The 18702-nt window shown below is 45.4% G+C and overlaps 1 protein-coding gene across 1 annotated transcript in view; it reads left to right on the forward strand.

The window, feature by feature from the left end:
* The window catches only part of LOC115317540 (sodium-coupled monocarboxylate transporter 1), a 141413-nt gene extending 134300 nt beyond the window's left edge, over window positions 1–7113 (forward strand). Inside the window, exon 15 of the mRNA XM_040218554.1 lies at window positions 7033–7113. Within this exon, the coding sequence (XP_040074488.1) occupies window positions 7033–7113 (81 nt within the window). The remainder of the gene's footprint in view (window positions 1–7032) is intronic.
* Window positions 7114–18702: the final 11589 nt, after the last annotated feature.

Raw genomic sequence — 18702 nt, forward strand, 5'->3', positions numbered from 1 at the left:
GGGAAGGAGCTGTGAGGGGCTTTCAGTGACTCCTTTGCAATATGAAGCGGCAGTTCTCGAGTAATTGGAGCTTTTCACCCGCAATGAATCTCTTGACTCAAATCTGCCGAGTCAAGAGATCCAACGCGTAAAAAGATCCATTATTGGACCTTCTGACTAGTTGGATCTTTTGACTCGTTGGACCTCTTGACTTGCCGTGGACCTTTTGACTCGTTGGATCTTTTGGCTCGTTGGAGGTTTTGACCCACATTGGATCTTTTAACTCGTGTCTGGCGAGTCAAAAGATCCAACGAGTCATAAGATCCATTATTGGACTTTTTGACACGTTGGATCTTTTGACTCGTTGGATCTCTTGACCAGAAGCAATCGGCGGGGGAAGGGGGGTCTCAGACCCCCCGCCGATTTTGAAAAGTGGTCTGAGACACTCTACCGTAGCTCAGGCCCCATCGGTGAAAACACAATCATAACTACCCTATCTTGAAATCGGAAATGTTAGGATTTTCCTCATTCTTTGTTAAGTAGCCATCTCTGAAGAGAGAAAAACTATGTTGTGAGTAACGATGTCGATTTTGTGACGTACAAAAGGCCGGAGGTTTCAGGGACAATATTAAAGGGGAGGAAGGGGCGGTGCAACGATTTCCAGATTTCAGTCAAAACATTGTGGAGGTTGCCTTCTGACACTTCTGAAGTAAAGAACAGAAAACCGATTTCGCCTGCGTGTCCTAGTTGTTTGTGTAAAAAAAAAAAAAGATATTGGGATTTCTGGCACCGCTGAACTCACTCCCAGTCTTGAGGGTCGCACCTGGTCCTCCTCCTAGGGACGTAATTCGGGGTGCCATGTAGCTTCCCGTGTGCTCCCTCGGAAGACGCTTCCACTCCCTCTCTGTGCTGAAATTAGTGGGCGTTATGCTGGAGCATAGAGCCGAGCGATGTCACGTTTATTTATTTATTTCTGATCTCGAAAGTTGGTCGGCACTGGGCCGCTGTACCTATTGACGTTCGCGTTCAGAGCATCTCCCAGGTCGCTTGTTCATTATTACAACTTAATCAGAGTCATATCATTCGCGCGGACTGAATAAGGTATTTTTCTAAATAACCACCCTTCAGCCGTCTTGTTGCTCAGAATTGTTGTTGACAATTGTCTAAAGATATTTTTTCTGCTCTTGATAGGTAGAAAAAGGTTTTTTTTTTTGTTTTTTTTTTGTCGTTGTTGATGCCTAGAAGCGTTGAAACAATCCATAGTAGAGCAAAACAATATCGCCTGAGCCTTCTGAAATATCTAAAGCACAGGTGGTCACTATTTAAAATCCTAACTATCGCCTAATGCGCACGCTCTGCACTCGGAAACAAAATGTCGGCACCCACACGGTAATCAGAGAATGGAGTCTTCATGCCCTGAAGCGCAGATTGCTGAGAGAAGCTGCAGGGTATCCCTTGAAATATTTGCAAGTTTTTTTGTTGTTTTTTTTTGTTTTTTTTTTGCCGCGAAAATAAACTACGCATTGCCGAACGCTCATTTTCCGTCCAAGGGTAGCGCCAGAGGTCCCAGATGCCAAAGTTGCAGCGCGAACCGATATCTTGTTTAAAAGTAATAAGTGATTTTTCTGAAAATTTCAATGGGAAAATGGAGCTAATTTTTGCCCGTTTTCGGTTACTCCGTCGGCCACCATCTTCCCATTGACATTTTTAGAAAATCGCTTATAACTTATGAATAAGATATCTGCTCGGGCTGAAACTTTAGCATCCGGTTTGGACTTTCAACACTACCTTTAAGTGGAGAATGAGCGTTGGGAAATGCGTAGTTTATCTTGGCGGTTGAAATAAAACCTTGTCAATTTATTTCGAGGCAATTATTGATATGGTCATAATGATCAATATACACCAAAAGGTTTGGTGATGTAATTTTGGGCAGGTGCGAGGTCACTTTTTTTTCTAATGTTATTCACGTGGGGCTAGGTAATAGCGTGGACTCGATCGAGACGTTCATTTGTTGTGGAAGGTTAATTGCCATTTTCCCGGAGAAAGTAATTTGATTCCCGGACAATTCTGATTCCCAAATTTTGACACCATATTAAAACGTAGGCTAAAATACCTTTACTAAACTTCAAAAAAAAATGTTTAGAAACCAAGGACCTTTGATTACAAGTGTCCACGTCCAAAATAGTTTACCTGGAAGAAAGCAACAAAGACGATATATTCAACCTTTTGAGGCGATACAGCTTGGCTTGAAGAAATAAAAAGGAGTAAAAATAAAGATATGGAGAGTGGAGGCCAGCTGGTGGCAGATGATTTTAAGTCGCCTGAGGCGATTATGTTAAGTACTCACAAAGTTCTCTGCCTAACGTTTTTGGCCTTTTGCATTCGAGTGTCTTTGATTTTCATAACACGATACCATGAGATTTAACATCGTGTTGAAATGGGGACCTTAACCGGATGATAATAGAGAGTTTTAGAATAGCGTAAAGTCCCTTCCGTCAGCACTGCGTATAACGCACGCTAGCTGTCGACGTAACTTTGCGGAGCGCATTGAACGCGAACTTTTAGTATAGCGGGAGGCAAACGCATACGTAACGATAGGTAGGCTTGCAGCGACATCTAGATGTGCTCCTACGAACTGCCCCTAAACAATTTAAGGCGGGTATTGGGTAACGCCAATTTAGCACTGCGAATCTCGTCACTTTGCTACGAAGTGCGTGAATCTCTTTCAAGTTGGCTGTTGTGAACGTGTTTTGTCTTTTTTTTATGGCTGTGCGACCAGCAGTTTGATCTATAGTTCGTTCGAGTGTGTTGTGGGATCCCTACTTTCTTATCTTGGAATCGTCATTTGCTTGGAAGTATGCAAGCAATACGTCACACCACCCGCGTACCGACTGCAGAAAAACCACCTTTTTGGGTTCGACGACGTCTCCAACGTTCTTGGCTACCGACACCCATCTTTGTGGGCGCTCGAAAGGGTTCGTCGCGTTGATTTCTTTGAGGAGGTTGTGGGTCGCCTGTCAATACCACCCAATCAGGCCGAGTTCCACTCGCTCCGAGGAAGTCATACGGGGAAGCGCTACCACTGGGAGAAGGTTTTGTCTGTACTTAAGTTCAGAGTCCGATGAAGAGGAGGCCAAGGCTGTCTAGTGGTCCGGGTCTTCAGTTGGAGGCCTTGCTCGGCACCGGCTCTTTCGTCTGTCTCCAGCTCCGAACTCCGCGTGTCCTGGCCCGCCACGACCCTCGCCCTTTTCCTCGTCTTCTTTCTCTTTTTTCCACAAGGTTGAGGTCATCTTCAATGGTGAAGCGAACCCGCACAACGCGCGTACCACTTCCACTGGTTTGCCTCCCCGTCGCCATTTTCCAAACAGGAGTAGTCTCGCGCTTTCCCGTGAGCGACGTGAGCAACGAGAATGGCATGCAGGGGACCGCCACGTACGCTCGCAAAAAGCGATAGCGAGCGTACGTACGCATAGCTCGCCGCAGTACGTAAGTATGGCTCATGCGCAGTATGGAGGACGCAGCGTTAACGCTAACGTAGGCGGCTTACGTTTGCTGCTATACGTATTACTAAAACTCTCTAGTGTCAACTCCAGTTCCAATGTCGTTGTTCTTTCTTTTTTATAAGGTGCGGTATCAACGTTTTCTTGGGAAAACTTTTATTCCATGAATGAAATAAAATTATTACAAACACCTTAGTCAGACATCTGTTGACCAAAAAAAAAATCTGGAAAAGATATAACTTACAGTTAAAATTCAAGTCATGTAAAATTCTAAAAAGCGGAACAATTAAACATTAGCAAGTCAATGGTATAAATGTTGTAATACTAACGGTTCCAAACTGAGCCAACGTCTTAAAGGGGCCATGAAACGAATTTTGGGTTGGGATGAATGATTTTAAATTGGGACTTTACTAATTGCATATCGTTTAGTTGGCCAAAAGAAAGAGGCTAGGAACTCAAAAGCCAGCTTTTCGGTACGAACATTTGAAAATATAGCGGACTATTTTGTACCTCCTTGCCTTCGAAAGCTCTCCGCCTTTTCACTATGATACATCCGCGGTTCCAAAAGCGCGTCACCGGCGCCAAACTGACGCCAGCAGAGCCCAGCTCACGCACTGGACACGAGAACTGCGTCACTGGGACGTATGCGCTCGTCAACAATCAACCCGTCGACGAATATTTGGATTCGCGTTCGTGACCAATGAGTGCCCTGACGGAACTTATTGTCACTGGGGAATGACGAGTTCTATTGTGTGCATAAAAAGCACGGTGGAACCTAGGGGTCATCGCACCGGTGCCGAAGGAATGTTACGACCACGTGATTTAACAATTCGCATTTGAGTTGAGGATTAAAGCTAAGGAGGAAGAAGTAGGAAAATTGTTTCATGACCCTTTTAACTTAGTTGAAAGTCGACCACTCATTTGGTATCAATTTTTAATCTTACACATTTGGAAGGAAATAAATAAAAAAGAAGAGCATAGAGTTTTACTACAAAAACATCGGTTCACGGTTTTTGTGTTGCCAATTAAAATTGCAATAAAAATTTAGTGTTTATGTTTTGCTTGCTTATGACGAATCCGCGTTAGGAACTCGGCCTGTCTTTGGATATTGACAATCCTTGAAATATGCTTTTTTATAAGCTAAAGTATTTAATTGATATTTACGTACCATCAAAAATACTGTGGTCAAGGCAGAATAAAGATAAGCCCTGGGTGAATTGCAAACTAAGAACCGTCGTAAAAAAAAAAAAAATGGCGTGTTTATTTAAGATATTGTAAACCCTAACTAACCCCCGAGCATCTCAGACAACTAAAACAATCAAATAATACATAAAAACACCAGTTAGAAACGGAGAAAGAAAGCTTCGATAATTCTCTGGAACACCGCCTGAACAAATCCTAAAGCTGTTTGTAAATATATCAGGAAATACAGAAAGAAAGTGGCTGGCATACCGCTATTTGGTAGTAATTGCACATTGTGTTTTGATGACATTTAGAAAGCAGTGTACTTCAATAATTACTTCCAATCAATTTTCTCCGAACTAATGCCGAGCGGGCAACAGTAGTACCTGGCTGAGCCCCTATCTCCAATGGCGAACATTGAATCAAATGCTGACCAAATCCGGGGCCTCCTTAACGTGAGCCCAGATTAGGCTGCTGGTCCTAATGAAATTCCGAATCGCGTTTTAAAGGAATCCGATGACGTTGCTTCTTGTTTTCTTTTCATTTTGTTCACAAAGTCCTTGTCATTTTCAAATCTACCTGCAGAATGGAAGGTACGCAGCGTTGTGCCTGTGTATAAGAGCGGTTCTAAGAGTAAAGTTGAAAACTACCGACCTATATCACTTTTATCTGCCTGTTCCACATAGTTAAAGCATATAATATATAACACTTTACTCAATCATTTGAACGCAAACATTTTCTCCCTTACAGCATGGCGTTCGGAGCGGCGTTTCGCGCGAAACACAATTATTAGAATGATATCATGATCTAGTGTCCTCATACGATACAAGTTCCGAGGTGGATTGCGCCTTTCTTGATGTTAGAAAAGCGTTCGACTCAGTTTCAGTCGAATTAATCTTACTTAAATTATCCTCATGAAATATTCCAGGTAATGCGTTATTATGGTTTAAACTGAACTTTGCGGAGGGAAAATAGACCTTTGTAGTGCAAAGTAAAAACTCAACGTACGTGAACGTCACTTCAAGATTCCCGGAGGGATCATTTCTAGGTCCCCTTTTATGTTTTGATTACATTAACAATATCACCGAGGGCATAGATGCAGAAATTCAAATATTTGTCTTTATGCCAACGAATTTGTGGCTTATCGATCTGTCGGTGATTCTTATAATAGACTTGTCAAATGTAGCACATGAAACTAACTAAACATTAATGAATGCCATCATGAGCGCTTTACAAAACAAAAAAAAAAATGAACGGCTGCTTCATTCGTACAAGTTACAACCTCACTGAAACTAAGCTCACTGTTACTCCAGAGTTAAATTATTTTGGGGTACATTTTACAGAACAGTTATTTTTGGCAGTCCAATATTATTCAAATCACCGCTAAGCCATTGTATATGTTGCATTTCTTAGGACGCACGTTTCGATGCTGCCTTCCCAAAGTTAAGGAGACACTATATATGACGAATATAGGGCCCAGTCTTGAATACACTAGTGCATTGTGGGATCCCGAAACACAATACCTTTGTAATGACCTCAAAAGAATAAAAAACAGTACCGCAGGATTTGAGTTCGGAATTTATGACCATACTGTATAGAATCTCGAGTTGCTCAAAAGACTCTCTCAGATGCAAACCACTAAAATGCCTTAGGTTCGCGTTATGTCTAAAACGCTTTTCTAGGATATGTAACAACAATACTGGCATAAAAAAGGAAGATTTCTTCAACCTCCGCACTTCATCTCCCCCAGGGTAGACCATCACATAAAGGTTCTCGAATATTCATAGTCGATAGTCCTTTTCTTTTTACCGCTCATCAATCGAACTGTTTACCTGAGTCGCGAGTCACGTTATCATCAAACACTGTTTTTTTTTTTCAGATTTATTTACGAGTGCTTGAATCTGGTCACCTGATCGTGTCAACGTTATTATTCAATGTATAATTATTTTTATTTCTAATGTTCCTGACATTTGTACATTTTTAATAATAAACCTAGATTTTTTATTCTTTGTTTTTCACTTAATTTACCCCCACTTCTTTCCTCTTTTTCTGTAATGCCTTTGGGCGCAGAAGGATATATTGAATAAATATGCAAGTGAATAAACACTGGGTAGGTGTATTCTACTTTATTCTCATTTCGTTTCCCCATGTCGTCCCTCGTTATTTGAACATTTAGAAATTTAAAGTAATAGCCTCATCTCCACTATAACGATAAATAGTACATAATATGAATGCCCCTCAGAAAGGATTTTTACATGTTAGAGCTTCAACCCTCTGAATTTAGTTGTTCAGATTCAACGAACCAACCACGCGATGTCCCAATAACACTAAAATAAAGGCTTTCTTCTTTTTTTTTTTTCTTTTTTTGCAGGTGCCAGAAGTTGCAAAGGAGAAGGATGACTGTGTGGAGCTCTACGACTTGTCGAGGGCGGGCAACAGCGTCACCTTGTAGTCCTCTAGATCATCAGTACTGGCTAGGTTGGCTAAATCTCCTTCTGTTGAGGTGTGATGCCACCATTTGTAGTACCCGATGCCGACAGCACGCGCTCAAAGGGAAAATAAAAAAAAGAAAAAAAAATATATAAAAAACAAAATGTCGCCGTAGCACAGTCAGTTCCACGAGCGCGTGCAGGGGCATGCTATTTCATGTACTTCTGAACACAAAGAAAAATAAACGTTGGGAACGAAATGGCAAGATTTTACCACCCTAAGCAAAGCACACATGAAGGCACTCTAGTCCTGCCTATGCCACGGTGGCAGAAGCATGTGTTTCTTCCACCGTGGCCTATCTTCTTGTTCAGAGCCGTGTATTAGCGATGTGCGCGACCAAAAGCGTCGCTGTGGTCAGCTTTCCACGAACGGCCAAACCATGGGCATATGAGCATTGTCAGATTGTCAACTTTGACGGTGTTAGTTTCGGATTGCGATGGCTCCTAGCTTCTGTTGTGCTTTTTAAACACACCATCGAACTCGTCGTCGCACCCGATGGTAAGTAGCCAGAGTAACAACTGGTGACGTCACGGCGAGGCAAATCCCAGTCGTGACGTCACGGAGGGAAACCATAAGAGGGCGCCACCGAAACATCTCGGCGCTAATAGAGAGAATTTGGTGAATGGGAGGGCCGGGCAGAGCGAGGGCGTGCACCAGACGGAGAAAGGGGGCTTGATATGCTCTCTTGGCCAGCCAGAAGCCGAAAAGAATTCCCTAGCGGTGGTAGCGAAAAACAGTTTTAATCATAGGTATATGGTTTCAATAAGCGCGTAAGAGTTAAATTAGTAACCCTTCAGGTTGAAAATAGGGTGCACGTGATGTTTCGATTATGATCATGCAGAAAGATGTAAGATGTGTTTCGCTCTAAGTGTGATCGCTCGAACGAAAGATTCGCGGTCCCCGGCGCCTGGCGTACAGGTTATGTCAATCTTTCCGCTAGTCGCACTCTTCTACCATGATTTTGGATGCCCTTGATTGCAACATCACGTGCACCATATTTTTAATCACAGAGAATTGCTCCTATACACTTATTAAGTTTGTTTCTCGTGACCGCCGCCAGGCAGGCACGTAGCCAGGGGGGAGGCCCATGGGGCCTGGCCCCCCCCCCCCCCCAAAAAAAAAATCTTCCATTTTGCTGGGACCTCCTCTCCCCCCTCCCCCTCATACAGAATTTTGTCATGGGTGGGCCCCCCCGAAACAAAAACCTGGCTACGTGCCTGCCGCCAGGGTATTATTTCAGGCTTCCGGTTGGCCACATTCGAATTTGTGAAGAAACCCGGGAACACACCCAGCCATCTTTCAGCCAATGGCGCCCTCTAATTTGTCTCCTGTAATTCCCAATGAATGGCCAAACTCTTTACATATACGGCTCTGCTTTCCCTCACAACCATCCACAGTGCAGACAAAGGCTCAGGCACATGAGCCTAGCTCCCCGGTATACCTTTCTTTGTAGCAGAATTCACTCATAGAACCATAGCCTCCTATATACGTTTTCTGTTTCCTGTAGTTCTCAGTCACGTGGGTTCCGTATCTGGTTTGCAGGACGAAAAAATAATAAGTCATTTTAACCTGGAACATGTGAGGAAATATAGGTGATTCAAAACAAGAATCTGTGACAATCACGCATTTTTGGTAAACACCTTCAGTGGCGTCGAGAGATCAGAACAATGTTTTAACGCATGCCAGAGGTGACGACATTCAAGATGGCTACGTCCTTATGGAAAAGGTGTATATTCTGACAAAGCCAGGCAGATCGCCACGAGAAGTGGCTGCCGAAATAGAGAAGGTGGAGCGACAGACAACGGATGAGAGGATGATGATGATAATGATGATGATGCTTGTGCCTGTCCCCTTTGAAATTTGTGGTCACGGATGTCGTGTCCAAGCCATGTGCCTTTTACTTTCCACGCTTTTCTCTACTTTTCCCCTAATTTTCTAGTCGCTTTGTGGCGTCGACAATCCATCCATATGTGGTGTTCCCGTGATCTGTTCATGAAAGGAAGCCCAGTGCCTGCGGTAGTAAGGGAAGCACTGGGGCCGATGCCGCTGTGGACGGAGTGCCGCCTTTGTGGCTGCCGCAGTCTGTCTGGCCCGGCATGTGTTGTTTTGGGTAGGCACCTTGTTGTGTACGCGCAGCGCCTCATCCCATCATGTCGTCATGGCGGTGCAATGAAGGACTAGGAGAGCAATGTGACTGGCACCCTGCTGCGGCGAGACGCCGAAACACTCTTCTCCTGAGCGAACAAAAGTGTTTCGGGTCCTCGGTGCTGCAAAAGTTGTGCGCTGACGTCCAGGTTTTCCGAGATTTGGCTTTTTGATTCCCTGTGCTACCAGATCCTCGCGGTCAAAATCTGCGAATGGGCACTCTATGGCTCCCTCGTTGAACTGCCAAACTTTGTGAGTATAGTGCAGGCTATGATAGAACTCAAATTCCAAAACCACATGCTCGAGTCTTTGTCAGCATTGCAGCAGATGTTTGTAGATGATCTACAGAATGGCTTAATGTGAATTCACAAAAAAATGTTTTGTATGTGATAGTTACAGATATTAAAGAAAGTATGATTATTTACACAATTAGCAAAAAAAATCAACTCTATCCCAGAGTTGGGAAACGTCACTTTGTCGTAACCCATAACTTCCCCAAACGACGATTTGCGACGAGAAAGTTGAGTAGTGCCACTAAATAAACTCGGCTTCACAGTTACGACACTTGCCCATATTGTTTCTTAAAATTATGGTTGCCAGTTATCTTAATGTTTATCTGAAAGTGCAGAAAACGATTTTCTGTCCTCCACAAATGCTTAAACAGCTCGCGACAAACCAAAGCAAAATCACATGAGCTTCCGAACACCGAATCAAATGCTGAGAAAGTCGAACTTTTGAGTCATCATGATCGGCAGTGGCGTCTTCTCCGTACAAGCCCGAAAGTGGCGGCGCCTACAACAATGTCGGGAAACAGACTGCCGATACTGTAAGCGCGGCTCATTTACCGCCGAATTCAGAAACCTCACTCAAACTACACTCAACGTGAAGGGCCCCTCCACTTCCTCGAGGAAGGCGCGAGGGCCGGCGGTGGCCAATCACGAGGACGGATCCGCCGTCGCGATTGGCCAGCGCCAGCCATCGCGGCTTCCTCGAGGAAGTGGAGGGGCCCTTCAGTTTGAGTGTAGTTTGAGTGAGGTTTCTGAATTCGGCGGTTAGAGGCTCTAGTTAAGAGCATTCATTGCCCTCCTAGGAACAATCTGGACAGCATTGACTCTTAAGCGGGTTTCACATGCAGCGATTTTGGCCCTAGAGCGGCGCGATTTCTGCCGTCGCGGCGCTCTGACAAGCCGGAGCGGCTGCGTGGCCCGGTTCCACCAGGTTGGAAATTTTTAGCTGCGGCAGAGCGGCAGCTTTCGCGCTGGCCACTCACAGCGCAGCGGGAAATCACATGGCAGGAGGAGAAACATTGCGGGAAATCTGGAGCACAGGACGACGGCGTTTTGACGTCCTTGAAGCAGACGAGAAGCAGAGAAAGTAAGCAAGCGACTGGTTTGCGGTTTCTTTTTTTTTTTTTTCTGGCGGGTGGAGCTTCTTTGCTTCAACAGTCGCGTCGGAGCTGTTCAAGAGATTATGGACCAGGGGGATTGCTGTCGCCTTTCTAAAAATTTGTTTTCTGAATAAAATACGCGGCTATCTTTTACTTTCCTCGCCTGAGTACCAACTGTGGCGAGCGCAATAGACCCTAATCTGAAGCTGCTTGTGCGAGCGCTAGTGAGAAAAACAAAAGAACTGAGCGACATTGACGTGTCTTTTCCAACACAGATAGTTACACTAAGTAAGACAAAAGGGGGGGGGGGGGTATCGCGCCAGCTCAGTAAACTTCTTATCAGTCTCGAACCGTCACGTTCTTTGGGATGCGCAGCTCAAAGAATCTAGGAACAATGGGACCAAAAGGAAACTCTGAGAAGAGGCGACTGAGGCCTGGAAAGTGATCAACAAGACCGCTATGAAACCACCGCAGTACTACGGGAGGTTCGGGTCCAGGAGGCTCGGGTCGGACATATCAGTTGGAGCTTGAAAAAGTTTGTAAAAAACAAAAACAAAACAAACAAATAAGACCAAGGTTTATTTAGTATTTTAGCGCTTTTTTGGTTTGTTTTATTAAGGTAAAATTAAAAGGGAAACTGAAAACTTAGGCATTAAAAATGATGTTAGAAGCCGCTGTAAACGACTGTGCGCTAAAGCCCCTCGATATGCTCGCGTTTTAATAAGGGACTGTGCGCATCTGCTTGCTGCAAGTAATATTAGCCATTGCGACGGCAGAAAACACTCATGTGAAATGAAGCGGGTTTCACATGCAGCGATTCCACAGCCGAAATCGCTGCCGCTAGCGGCGCGGCGGCACGGATCGCGAGGTTTCATTTCACATGAGCCTTGTCTGCCGTTGCGATGGCCAATGTTGCTTGCAGCAAGCAGATGCGATCACCTTTCAAAGCCTCAGTCTCCTCTTTCAGAGTTTCTCTTTGGTCCCATTGTTTCTAAATGTTTTGAGCTGCGCGTCCCAAAGAACCCGACGCATTGACACTCCACTTATAAGCAGTTCATTGAACTGGGCGTGATACATTTTCTTACTTGGTGGACGATCTGTGTTAAAAGAGACACGTCAATGTCGTTCAGTTCTTCATCGTCTTTTAATTTTCTCGCTAGCGCTCGCACGAGCCGCTTCCGATTAGCGTCTCTTGCGCTCGCTACACTTGGTACTCAGACGAGGAGAGTTAAAAAGAGCCGCGTGTTTCATTGAGAGAACAAATTCCGAGGAAGGCGACTGCAATCTCCCTCCTCCATAATCACCTTAACAGTCCCGACGCCACTGCTGAAGCAAATAACCTCGTTCCGCCGGAAAAAAAGAAACCGCCAACCAGTCGCTTGCGTACTTTCTCTGCTTGTCGTCTGCTTCAAGAACGTGAAAATGCTGCCGTTCTATGCGCAAGCTTTCCCGCAATGTTTGACCTTCTGTAACGTGATTTCCCGCCGCGCTGTGAGTGGCCAGCAGGGAAGCCGCCGCTCCGCCGCGGGGAAAAGTTTTTAACCTGGTGGAACCGTGCCGCTCAGCCGCTGCGGCTGGCCAGAGCGCCGCGACGGCAGAAATCGCGCCCCTCTGTAGGGCCAAAATCGCTGCACGTGAAACCCGCTTAAAACCTCGCGATCGGTGCCGCCGCGCCGCTAGCGGCAGCGATTTAGGCCGCGGAATCGCTGCATGTCAAACCCGTTTTACGAGGCGTGGGAATGTAGAGACAAGCGGGCGCGACGTGATCAGTGCAGCAGTTCAATCGTCTGACCCCACGGTGTTGCTCGCGCGCGCTGCTATGAGCCTCGCTACGACCATTCTGTTTTGTAAGCTCGCTTAAATTTGAGCACCGGGTGTGTTTGGATGCTTCACATCTCGCCCGCGAGATGCCATCCTCGCGAGAGTCCAATCAGCACGCTTTGCGGACTTGGGCCCCAACTTTGTATTTCACGAGTTTAGCGACCCAGGATTCCAAAGACGTTGCCATGTCGACCACCACCATGTTCCTTTTGGGCTTTTGGATGGCCAGAATCGAAAGGCGATCTAAAATGGGGTGGAAATGTTGCTGATACTTTGCGATATAAGTGAGGTAAGGCAAAGATAGAGCATCCTGCGCCATTCATTGCTGACCAACGTGTCCGATATTGCAGCGACTAAGACATATTAGTTCCAAAGCGAGCGACGCACGCTGGCAGGGTCATGGCCATGTTTGCCCGTTGTCCCTATTCTGCCCGTCACGTGACCTAATTTTCCCCTTTGTAGGGAAATGTTAACTTTCTGACGCTGCTTCGAGCAAACGGGCCCTGGAGTGCGTTCGTTGTCGGGGGCATTTGTATACCAATGTCCCTATGATATAACTGTGGGGATAAAAGGATAACGCCATATAAGACGAAAAGTGATTTGAAAAACATCTTGTCATACGCCGGTAAGTTATAGGAAGAAGAAGAAGAAAATTAGGTGTTTAATGGCACAGCGGCAACTAAGGCCATAGTGTGTCAAACACAGGGTAAGTTAAAGGCTATACAAAAAGACCTATAGTAGGTAGTTCCATTTTAAAACTATGGGAAATGAATGTTTAAAGCTTTACAAGATACAGGCCAATTAAGGCCTCCAGAAATTTTTAACCGATGCTCTACTAACCAGAGGCACTCTAAAGGAATTTCATTCAAACTGGGAAGTATGAGAAGATGTGCCGACGATACAAGATCGCTGGCTCTCTGCCACCGCTAATTTTCAGGCAGACGTAGAAGAAATGAAAACAAACTAAAATTCATAGCTGATGTAGGATGCCAATGCTATCTAAAAACTTAAAAGCTTGACGGTGTGGCACAAGAGGTTCGTCACCCAATAATAATGCCGGGTGGAACGGGACGCGATTCCGGAAAAAGGTAGAGAAAAAAGTGCTGCGTTCGTGATGGTACTTAGGACATACGATAAGAATATGCAAGGCACTCAAGGACTCGTTACAGGGTTCACATTTCGAAGCTGCCTCTGCCCGTAGGAGGTACCCATGCGTGAGATGGGTGTGTCCCAGTCTCAGACGACAGAGCACAACCTCAAAGAAGCGCTCCCTGTGTCGGCAACTTGCCCATTCCCGCAGGATAGGTTTCACGCAATGAAGCTTGTTGTGTATTTCCGTGTCCCATTCTAACTGCCAGTTTTTCTGGATAGCTCTTTTAAGACTGTGTTTGTAATCAGTGTACGGAATGTCCTTGATATTCACTTGCCTCTCAATGCACGTACTGGCAGCTCTATCAGCATCCTGATTTCCCTGAATACCAACGTGACTAGGCACCCAACAGAAATTAATATGTAGGTGTGATTTGGCTGCAGTGTGCACAATGTTCCGGAGCCCAGTAACGAAGGTATTCTTTGGTACTTCTAAAGAAGCAAGTGCCTTTAATCTGCTGAGAGAGTCAGAGTAAATAACAGACTACTGGATACCCAGGTAGCACGCCAGAGGAATGCCCAACTTGGGCAAAGGTCTGGCAAACATAAGGGCCCAACTTTGGCGCAGTTAGGTTTTTGCACCATGGCACTCATCAGTGCCAAAGTGCGGTGCCTAACTATAGCCTTAGTTGGGCGATCCTATGGCATGCCGAAGTTTGGCTCTTCTCTGGTACGCCAGAGGAGTGCCGAAGTTGGTGCCATACTTGAGCCATAACTGCCATAGTAAATCCTAATCTGGGAATGCGGGGCATGCCAAGGTTTGGCGTTTCTCTGGTCCGCCAGAGGAGCGCCAAAGTTGGTGCCATACTTCAGCCATAACTGCCAGAGCAACGCCTAATTTCGGTATTTGGGACGTGCCAAGGTTTGGCGTTTCTCTGGTCCGCCAGAGGAGTGCCAAAGTTGGTGCCATACTTCAGCCATAGCTGCCAGAGTAACGCTTAATTTCGGTATTTTGGACGTTTCAAAGTTTGGCTTTTCTCGGGTCCGCCAGAGGAGCGCCAAAGTTGGTGCCAGACTTGAGCCATAACTGCCATAGTAAATCCTAATCTGGGAATTCGGGGCACGCCAAGGTTAGGCGTTTCTCTGGTCCGCCAGAGGAGCGCCAAAGTTGGTGCCATACTTCAGCCATAACTGCCAGAGCAACGCCTAATTTCGGTATTTGGGACGTGCCAAGGTCTGGCGTTTCTCTGGTCCGCCAGAGGAGCGCCAAAGTTGGTGCCATACTTCAGCCATAGCTGCCAGAGCAACGCCTAATTTCGGTATTTGGGACGTGCCAAGGTTTGGCGTTTCTCTGGTCCGCCAGAGGAGCGCCACAGTTGGTGCCATAATTCAGCCATAACTGCCAGAGTAACGCCTAATTGGGGTATTTCGGACACACCAAAATTTGGCGTTTCTCTGGTACGCCACAGGAGTGCCGAAGTGTGCCATACTTGAGCCATAACTACCAAAGCAACGCCTGATTTCGGTATTTCGGCCTCGCCGAGTTTGGCTTTTCTCTGAACCGCCACAGTTGTGCCAGAGCCCAGGTAGCACACCGCGTCGGCCGGTATCGGGACTACGCCGGCCGGTCCCGGTAACAGGATGGCGGCGCCCGGCCATTGGCGCCGGTGAGCTACCGGCCACGGCCGGCGTCGGGGTTTCGTCTTGCTCACTGGCCAGTTCCGCCGAAGAAGTTTCAGTGACTGGCCGGCATCGGGTTTTTGCTGTCTTTGCTGGCCAGTCTTTCTATGGAGGTTCCAGTAACTGGCCGGCATTGGTATTTTGCTGTCTTTGATGGCCAGTATTTACATGGAAGTTCAGTAACTGGCCGGCATCGGCACTTTGCTGTCTTTGATGGCCAGTATTTACACGGAAGTTCAGTGACTGGCCGGCATCGGCGCTTTGCCGTTCAGGCTGGCGAGCCCCGCCATGGAAGTTCCGTTTACTGACCGACATCGTTTTATCTTTTTTTTTTTTTTTTTTTTTTTTTTTTTTGTGCCGTTTTTACTATGCAGTCAAGTCCTCCAGATTTTGACGAACTGTGGCAATTCATGAATAGCGAGTGGAAATATTTGCGTAGATCAATCCTTCGCAAATAACTGCCGACGCTGGTGTATTTGATCCCAGCATGGCAGGGCTGACGTGTTTTATCGCGAAAACGCGAGAAAAAATAATGCGGCGTGGAACATTTGGAGTTCAGGATTCGAGACTCTGACCACCTACGCTATGAAGAATAAATTATACAACACCGAACGACACCTTTTGAGGAAGCTAGTTTAATTTGATGCACTATACTTAAGGTCGGCGGTATACGCACGTGTTTGGCGCTGATAAGAAAAATAAAATAAAAACGGTATAGCGGAGAATCCGAGTGAAGAACAACAACCACAATTAACAAACACGTGGCATGATTGAGCACGCGCTTTGAGTTACAAAAACAATAATTTCCATTACATTGCAGAATCTGGACAAGAAAGAGATGTGTGTTTTGCTTATGACGCTGCGAGATGTACACAAATTTCCTGAGATAATGTTATTGGTGATTTTAATTGAGTGTGAAAATATGCTATTTCAGGCAAGAATCGACTATTTTCTGTGGTAGCTACGACCATCTAACAGAAATATTTCAAATGTTCACATGGCCAGATGATCTTTCCCCGATAGCTTATGTTATACGACATACCGTACAAAAAAAAAAGTGAATATAAAAACATTTTTTTTTTTTTTTTTTAGCACGATAAAACGGGAAACACAAAGGCGTTGTGGGTGTTTACACTGCCGGGTTTGTGAATGTGACCCCTTGGCGCTACAAAACATAAATGTTATCACACCGAACGATACCGTTTCTGAAAGCTAGTTTATTTATCCGCACTGTTCTTCGATCTCAGGAATAAAAACATTATAGGCCTAATAAAAAAGTAAAATTGCGGAGCACAACCTCAATAAGTAAAACCAGGGGGTAGGCGATGGAAATCACTGATGTGCCAGAACAAAATTAAGTACTACTTTCCGGAAGTCAGAAAATTAAGAGATGTGCTCAATACGTAGCGCGCTATGAGCTCAGGTAAATAACTGCCTTAAAATAGCGGTATTTTTGTTTTAATAGTGGCTAAAGGTGACCGCCTTCAGACAAACTTCGGCTGCATCACTGTGGCAGTTTGACCATTTACATACACATTTTCCCATTTTTCTCTCAATATTCCCATTATTATTAGCTTCTTTACTTCGTTGAAAGCACTTGCGCTGTTTGCGTACTACACCAACCAACCTATTAGCACGAAGGGAGAATTTATCCCGGCAAACAGGAGGGCCACGGTTTGTGCATTGCATCAACTCAAATTTGGGCTCGCACTTTCTATTTTCACATTCTGCGTGACTTTTACCCTAAAGTAGGGGGCCGGCGACTGCAAAAAACACAGCAAATATTTAAAATAATAAAAAAGAAAAGACGCGATAAAGAAAAATTATAAAACTTTCTCTCTAGTGGGATTCGAACCACCGACCACTACGTTACCAGCAGGACGCGTTAACCACCAAAACCAAACCGACATACAGAACGTCTGATGTTTTAAAAGATTATACGTCTCTTGAAGTCGGTTGGATACAATATGCGGTTAGTTTCGTATTTAATTTTTTGCTACGTGTTCAGGACGCATTTATATTATTGTGGCAATGTTTACATGCTAAATAAGTTATTATTACTGTGTATACTAATGTTTTTTTTTAATTTGCATTGCTGGTCGTTTTATTGCAAGCGTGTTAAAGATAGTTTCCGTAAAGTCGCTAGATATCCATTAGAGCCAACCAATGCAATCCAATCCAATCCACAGCCCTTTTTTGCACGTTTGGCCGGGTGTGTGGGTTTTCATATCTCTGTCTTCAGGTCAATTCACCGATTAGTCGTGATGCGTGGAGTTTATCTTAGTTTCAAATGTGTCTAAACAAGAAGGAAGCGACTGTGAGCCGTGGAACTACGTCAAATCTGCTCAACAGCCAAGATCATGGTACGGTCGTTCCAAAGTAAGTTCCTTTCTTTGTCTGTTAGGGCTAGATTATTCTTTCCTCCGTTCAAAATCCTTGTTGTTGTCTAGATCGCTTGCTTTTACCAGTATTCAGTATTACTAATTGTGCGCGAATGGGGTAATGCGAGGCTGTTTTTCTTCGCTCACAAATAGGCTGCATACTCGCTCGAGGTCCATCAGTAGCGGCGGAAAGTTTGGGGAGATGGAGGGGGGGGGGGGGGGGGAGGATAAACCGCGGCAGCGCTTGGGCAGCGGCGGGCGCGCGCGGGGTAGGGGGAAACCGCGGCAGCGGCGGGCGCGCGGGGGGGCCGGCCCGCCGGCGGGTGGAGGCGGAAAGGGAAAGGGGGTTGTTTGATTGCCTCCCTCCACCGTATTTTCACTCGTAAACTAGAATGTCTGGAAGAGCGCGGTGCCCTCCGCCTCTATTATTTGTCGCGGGCGTTGGCCGTTGCAGTGGGACAGCATCGGCGACATGGAACTTAGTGGTGTCGTCGGACGAAAATCGGTGTTTGTCGCTCTAGTGGGACGAGGCTTTTAGAGAAAACGTGAATAATTAGCAGATACTGTGAAAACCATACAAGGGGATTATTTTAGGCCTTTATTATTCTTAGTATGGGCGACCAATGTGTCCGCACAACCGTCCGTTACCTGAGCTGCCAAGAAAATTGTGTTTACAGTCTTATGCATATGGGTGGGAGTTAGCACATTCCACTTGGACCTGTTCGAACTTTTGCTAAAGCTCCTTTCGCATTCTTTATTTTTTTTCTTCTCCAATTTGCGAGTTGGGAGTCTACACTCGTATGTAGCGTATGTATTCCTCTCTTTTATTCCTTGTTTTTTGTTTGTTACTTTTCAGGATGTTCAATCAGAATGAACTCACCTCCTTATTACATGGAAAGGCTGTTGTTACTTCCAAAGTGTCTGTAAAACTGTCTACCTGACATCTTTTGCTCACGCCCTGGTTTCTGAAGCTCGCATTCTCCGAACACAGCCTTTCTGATTTCTCTGATCCTTTTTCTTTTATGTTCAATAGATCAAGTTGTGAGTG

This window comes from Ixodes scapularis, unplaced genomic scaffold (genome assembly GCF_016920785.2).
Source record: "Ixodes scapularis isolate PalLabHiFi unplaced genomic scaffold, ASM1692078v2 ptg000044l_1__unscaffolded, whole genome shotgun sequence".
Taxonomy (NCBI): Eukaryota; Metazoa; Arthropoda; class Arachnida; order Ixodida; family Ixodidae; genus Ixodes; species Ixodes scapularis.